The 6,967-nt window shown below is 48.7% G+C and overlaps 1 protein-coding gene across 1 annotated transcript; it reads right to left on the reverse strand.

The window, feature by feature from the left end:
- Positions 1 to 977: 977 nt before the first annotated feature.
- PTGES2 (prostaglandin E synthase 2) lies at positions 978 to 5,605 on the reverse strand. The gene is made up of 7 exons (XM_032130968.1): positions 5,356 to 5,605; positions 4,212 to 4,406; positions 4,046 to 4,101; positions 3,286 to 3,438; positions 2,545 to 2,745; positions 2,116 to 2,233; positions 978 to 1,747 (listed from the first exon to the last, which is right to left on the reverse strand). The coding sequence occupies exons 1-7, from the start codon at positions 5,569 to 5,571 to the stop codon at positions 1,619 to 1,621; spliced, it is 1,068 nt and encodes a 355-aa protein (XP_031986859.1). The 5' UTR covers positions 5,572 to 5,605; the 3' UTR covers positions 978 to 1,618.
- Between the last annotated feature and the right edge of the window lie 1,362 nt (positions 5,606 to 6,967).

Below are 6,967 nucleotides of genomic sequence, written 5' to 3' on the forward strand. Positions count from 1 at the left end.
TGTGGAACACAAGTTTCAGTACAGAACAGATTAAAGAAATACAAGTCAGAACAGCCACACAGCCATTTGTACTGTAAACATTTTCTTTCTCCCTTCAACGTCAGATCATAACTGAATTTGGAACTAGTCCTCCATTCAGAAAAAACCCCAAACCTCTATCACCACCACTGTTATAACCAATAAAAGTACTCCCCCCTCAACACACACTAGGCAAGCAGCTGTATTAGAGACCAACTTCAGCTGCACCTGAAATATCACAACAAACTGGATTCTCTGAAACCTGCCTGTTCTTCCAGGGAAACAGAACTCAATCAAGGTGGTAATTAAGGATACTGAAGCCTTAGGCTATGCAGAGGATCACTCACATTTGAACCTGCATTGTCTCTTGCTATGACAAATACTGTTTCTGCAGCTAGAGAGGGACTTTGGCAAGGGGCAGTGGCTTCCCACTGACAGAGGGCAGGGTTACATGGGATGTTACAAAGAAATTCTTCCCTGTGAGGGTGGGGAGGCCCTGGCACAGGGTGCCCAGAGAAGCTGCTGCTGCCCATCCCCGGCAGTGTCCAAGGCCAGGTTGGACGGGGCTTGGAGCAACCTGGGATAGTGGAAGATGTCCCTGCCCATGGCAGGGGGTGGAATGGGATGGTTTTTCAGGTCCCTTCCAACCCAAACCATTCTATGATTCTACCCAACACAGCTCAGAAGACTTAGCTGCAGGTACAGCTCCTAATCTCATCACACATCAGCAAATCCTTTGTTACTCGTGCATGACAGAAACATCTAGAGATTCCCTGGCCATGCAGATGGCTCTTAATCCTTCTTTTCCTAAAACAAGAACGAACTGATCTTTAGGGATATTCCAGAGAGATCTCATGCAAGACAAGCCTTTCCAATAACTGCTCTGCATTTGTGATTTCAGTGTAGGCCATGTTCTTCGGGTATAAAGGGTAAGGTAAGAACTCAGATCTCACAAAGGGGACAGAATAAAGCCAGCCTTTATCCTTGCAGACCATACAGAATCAAGTCCTGAGAAAACCGTATACATGGAAGAGTGAAAGCACGCGCCCTGCCGAGCGTAGCCTTGCTGCTGTCAGAGGAAAGATGCCTTCTCAAGCACTGCAGATTCCTCCAGTTCCCTTAGTGCTAGGTTTACAAGATTCTATTGCAGGAAATATTGTCACTTAGAAACCAGTATCCAGTGTCTCAGTCAGGAAAACACTTCAGGTGATATGGATGAGTAGCAAAAGACAGACTGAGGCAAAAGCTGGTCAGGCCTACCACGTCTGACACAGTCAGAACACCAGCCAAGAGCATCTTGCTTTTACAGTAACCTTCTCTGAAGATGGCTCTTGTCTGAAAGAAGCCTATTTGCTGCATTCTTCAGTTCAAAGCATCTCCTTTCCAGCAGCATCCAAGATCCCTTTCTTTTACCTGTCCCCATCCTTCTACATACACCCAGCTGAACCCTTCTCTCACTTCGACTTGATATTCTGAACAGGGTGGTCTCTGTGCCCACATGTCAGTCCATTAGGTGTGACCAGTCAACTCTAAAAATAAAAACCATTTCTTCTGAAGTTTTCACCATGCAAGTACTTCAGGGAGGCAGCTGCAGCTGGCATCAGATTGCAACTCCAGTTTTTTGAATTACTTCTTCCATGCGCTGGTACCAAGGCTGAATGTTGGTGTGAACCATCATGTCATCAAAGGCTTCCAGCCCTTCCATGACCCGGAGGACCCCGTACACTGCCTGTGCAGAGCAGAGAGGTCAGAACAACACTGAAAAAGCACTGGAGAATGGCTTACAACAAGTGCCTCAATAGCCAAGCCAGTACAGCTCTTCCCATCTTGCCATCTGATTAGCAAGGAAGAGTGAATGGCAGAAAGGTAATTAAGAATATGCATGTTTTTCCATGAGGAAACAGTAAGGAAGGATCAGGATCTATGTGCAGTTATGGGGAAACCCCCACCATGTGGGAACTGTATTACTGGACAAAGGACAATGTATCTCATGTAGCTCTACTTCTCTGCCTGTACTTGTATTAACCATTTCACAGAGATGAGCACCAGGATAATTTGTGATCCACTTGACAATAACGGCAGGGATGAAGCCCTTACCAGGTCAGCAAGGTTTGGCTGGTTCCCGCCCATAAACAGTCGATTTTTGCCAACAGCTTTTACCCACTCGTTAGCTGCTTCATACAAATCTTCTCGGACATCATCTCGAAGCTGGTGTCTGGATAAAGAAAAGAATCAGTTCGAAGACACAAGTTTGTTTCTTTCTTTAACCTTCTACCACCTCTCACCTTATGGGCTGGTCTTGGCTTGTGAGTAAGGGCAGTATTTCAGAGCAAAGAGGCAGTCAGTAATTAAACAGTGGATGAGTAGAGGGGTTCAGTACTTCCAGTTACAGAAGTATAGTTGTTACTCATACAGGATTAAATGGTTCCATTTAAAACTCTGAGGTTCTGCCCTTTGAACACTGGGGTTCACAGTTAAGGAGGAACTATTTCTCCTCTTGTGTACTTGGTGCTTAGTGATACCAACCTTTTCTTCAGCCTCTTGCTAACGAAGAACATGGCAACAGCCCCCACGTATTTGGCAAAGAGACCTTCCAAGGTGCCAAACTTCCCCTCACGGACAATGTAATCGAAAGATGCCAAGGCTTCTTTGGGGGTGCGGTAAACATTGGGGGAGATGAGGTGAACAAGCCAATCATCTGCCCATTTTCTCCACTTCATTTCTTCCCTGTGAGCAGTCAAAAGAAAGTTTTCAGTGAATGAGGTACAAAGAGAAGGGCTACAGGAGGCAGGATCACAGTTGCCTTAGCCAGAGATCCTTCCAAGGTCAAACACTCCTGCCCAGGTAACTCTGGTGACCTCTCTGAAATGCACTCAGCATCGTTATCTTTGGCAAGGCTCCTCCAATCTCAAACTGAATTTAAGACTAAGATAGAGCATTAGCTTCTCCTCCCAATATGAGAAATAAAGCAGGAAGGGAAACTATCCGTCAATAGCATTCCTCTGTGGCACAAACGAAAGGCCAAGAAGGAAACTGGAGGCAGCTGAAGGCTGGTGCGACCATGGTGGTGGTTAACTAGGCTGTCTAACAGCTTTGTTTTGAACTATCTAACAAACACAGCAAACCAGCTACTGAGGCTTGAAACACGAACAGGGGTGTGACAGGACTTGCCAGCCCTAGTGGGATTTTACATCCACATCAACCCTGAGTATATATGGAGGGAGCTGTGACCCTACTTGGAGAGCCCAGAAACTGAAGAGCACTTACACTCTCACTTCTTTGACAGGATAGACTCTCTTTGTCTCCTTCTCATCCAGCATAAGCCAGTATTTATTCTCATACTCAAGCACCTCCTTGCCTTGCTCAGTGATGGTTTTAACAGGTGGATAAAATGACACGATTTCTTCTAAGCTATTCCTCCTGTGAAAAGAAATACAGTTAGCACTGATTGGGCTGCTACAAAAAAAGGAGCAAGAGCAAAGGACAGATTGAAAGATACACACTATAAAATGTATTATTCTAAAAGTAAGTGCACAATGTTCCAGATTCTATTTGGGGAAAAAAAAAAAAAAAGAAGAGACTGGAACAGCTACTTGCAAATAGCTATTATTAGTGCACATGCCTTTGTCTGTGACAGAACAGGAATTTCTGCAGGCATAAAACTTCCTACCATGCTCAAGTAGACCTAAAGGACAGGCCATAGGCACAACAATTCCATTTCATTCTAGATGTTATAACTGGCTAATTGTAAGCTCAGTTCCAGGACTAACGCTAGTCCGTGTTTAAGTAGGTTTTGTGGAAGCAGAATCTCACAGATGAAAAAGTACTTCTGAAAGGTAAAAGCTTTGCTTTACATCACACACATCACAACATATATAGGCACCACCCACATTATCACAGCCAGGCTCAGGTCTCCCAGAGCTTCAGAGCCTGAGGTCAGCAAGAGACTTATGGCCAACTCAGAGTCTTCTCTACTTAACCTGGGCCCTCCACATTCAACTCTTCTCTCATCACCCTGTTTTCTTACCTGGAAATAAGATAGGTCTTTATTGCACTGATTATCACCGAGGAGTCGTTCAATTGCTGAAAAACAGGATTAAAACAACCTTTTAAAAGAAGCTGGTTAAATTGAAAAAGAAATTTTTCAAAACCTTTTCCCCTGCATGCTGAGGCTCCAAGTTAGGGAGACTTACCAGAGGGCTCCCAGCGTTGGCTAGCAGGATGGGCACCTTTCTGTAGGAAGAGAATTTGATCTCTTTCCTCATGATCGGGTTCACTTCCACAATTTCATAGGGCAGTCCATGATAATCAAGAAAAGCTCGGACTTTGCTGCAGAAAGGACACGTTTTATACTGGTAGAGGGTGAGCTGTAGGCTCCCTGCAGGCAGCTGGGGAAAAAGAGAACAGAAGATTCCATTTTCTGCTAAAAACAAATATTACCTTCCTTCCGCCCTTATTTTTGTCATGAAGTCATAGTCACTGACATTCAGTTTCAACATATGATCATGAGCATACCTTAGCTATCAGACGCTTTCTTTAAATGGCATCAAATATTTAAATATTCACCATCCATTGGGACCAATAACCTGTTTCTCTAATCATCTATTTAATGTGCTGGAAACTCCTATTCACAGCCAGGAAAAAAAAAAGTTAAATCCAGACAGTTTACCCCTTTATAGTTTCTACTCTGTAAAACAGAGTTCGATAGAAAACCAAAACCATTTGCAACAGTATTTAAATAAACACAAATAAAGCCTTTACAAGCTAATCCCTCCTCCACAACAGCCTCTGTTGAGGCCACAAGGTGGGGAAAGCAGAGCTTGCATTTGATTTTTTAGGTGCGTGTATGCCCAAGTTCACACTCCTGGGATCAACCAACCTGGGCACAACTGGGACAAGGCAGGGAGAGCCCAGGGCCAGCAGGACATCAGTTAAGGGATGTTTTGCTTGCAAAGCTACACCTCTGCAGCCTGACAGGCCGTGCCAACCACTCCTCGCACATTACAGAACAAATGCAGCCACCCCGCTTTGTTTCTCATTTACATTTTGCTAGGTTACACAACCCTGCGCGGGTGCTGCAAAAAAGCAACAACAGAAAAGGCTCCACAGCCCCAGCAAGCCCTCACTGACAGCCTTTCCTTAGAGCTCCTCAAGGAATGCTCTGCCACGGGCCTCCCAGACAATTTTAAGCTCTTCTCTCACTCAAACCGGGGCAGAAGAAGCCGCTCGGTCCGCAGGGAACCGCTGTTCCCGGGGGCTCGCTGCCGCCGCGGCGGGGCCCCCGCAGGCCTCGGGGAGGGCACGGCGGGGATCAGGGGGAGCCGCTCCCGTCGTTACCTCAGCGGCCGAGTGCTCCCGCAGGCGCTGCCGCGCCGCCAGGCACAGCCCGGCGCTGCCGCCCAGCGCGAATGCAGCGCCCAGCACCAGGCGGCCGCTGCCGTTGCTGCCTCCCCGTCCCGCCGCGGCGCCGAAGGCTCGCCTCGGGGCCCACAGCCGCCAGGCTGGCGGCAACAGAAGTGCTCCGAGCCGCCAGACTCGGCCGGCACCCGCCATCTTCGGCTGAGGGCGGGCGGAGAGCAGCCGCTCCGCCCCGGGCACGGCGGCACCGCCCCGGCACGGCCCCGGCTCCGGCTTCGGGCACGCCGGCACCGCGCCCCGCTGAGGGCCGACCCCACACGGGACACCCAACAAGAGGCGGACCCGCTGCTCTGTAATTATCAAATCTGAGAACGCACCAAAGTCTAAAGTGGGAATAAAATAATCAGTTGAAAGGGTGAGGGAGCTGGGCCTGTTCAGCTTCGAGAAAAGGCAGCCGAGAGGGGACTTCATCGATGTCTGTCAGTGTCCGCAGAGAGGGGGCAGAGAATGGGTCAGGTTCTGCTCCGTGGTGGCGAGCAATAGAGCAAGAGGAACGGGCAGGAACTGATGCACAGATTGTTCCACCCGAACTTAAGGAAAAACTTCTTTCCTGTGCAGTGACCGAGCCCTGAACAGGTTGTCCAGAGAGGGTGTGGGGTCTTCCTCGTTGGAGATATTCCAGAACCGTCTGGACACAATCCTGTGCCATGTGTGCTGGGATGACCCTGCTTGAGCAGGAAGGTGAGACCAGATGGCCCACTGTGATCCCTTCCAACCTGACCCCTTCTGGGATTCTGTGGTTCTCTGCCCGATGGAGCTGTGGATTCTGACCAGCACATACCCGCAGTGCAAGTGTATGTCTCCACACTGAAAGCCATCATCTGTTTTATTAACATGTGGTTACATCCATTAATTACACTTGTATTCAATTCCCCTACTTGGTGTGCAACACGAGCCTGACACTGCAGTGCAGCAGGGTTATTACTCACAGAAAGAAGAGGTGGCTGCAATGTTAAATGAGGACATGACCTTTTCTTTTGTCTTTGTCCCAAATACCCACTTAATAACGGAGTCCTTGATCTCAGGAGCACTGCTTGGATCAGTGCTCTAATTGTGAGTTATTTTCATCCCAGTGACTTCTCTCTCAGGGATGAAAACACCACACAGCGATGAGATCTCCTGAAGGTGACTGAGGTACGGCTGATATCGGGCCAAAGACAGGGAAGGGCAAAGTGAATCGTGCTTGTTCCTTTAGGGAAGGAGTGTGAAGGTGACCTGAAGCTGGTTCAAGCCACTTAGCGGACAAAGCAGAGCTGATGACAGGGAAGGAGTTGGGAGTTCAGCAGCAAAGCCCTCGCTAGGACGGGATGGCCCGCATGGGCAGGCTGCAGATTTATCCACACGGAGCATCACTTGTGTTGGGAAAGAAGCGCTGATGGCGGCCCCTAAGCGGGGGAGTCTGGGAGGGCCTGAGGACACCTGGGGAGGGCAAGGACATAGGCAGTCACGCCGGGCAGGCGCTCGGAAAAAATCCGCGAGGAACGGGGAACGTGGCAGGGCCCCCTGCCCACCGCTGCTCGCCGCGCCCGCC

Source organism: Corvus moneduloides, chromosome 21, assembly GCF_009650955.1.
Source record: "Corvus moneduloides isolate bCorMon1 chromosome 21, bCorMon1.pri, whole genome shotgun sequence".
Lineage (NCBI taxonomy): Eukaryota > Metazoa > Chordata > Aves > Passeriformes > Corvidae > Corvus > Corvus moneduloides.

Coding starts and splice junctions, on each gene's coding strand:
- PTGES2 (XM_032130968.1), bottom strand. CDS start 5,571: ATGGCGGGTGCCGGCCGAGTCTGGCGGCTCGGAGCACTTCTGTTGCCG. Junction 4,407..5,355: donor GGGAGCACTCGGCCGCTGAG/GTAACGACGGGA, acceptor CTTTTTCCCCAG/CTGCCTGCAGGGAGCCTACA. Junction 2,234..2,544: donor AGCAAGAGGCTGAAGAAAAG/GTTGGTATCACT, acceptor TTCTTTATCCAG/ACACCAGCTTCGAGATGATG.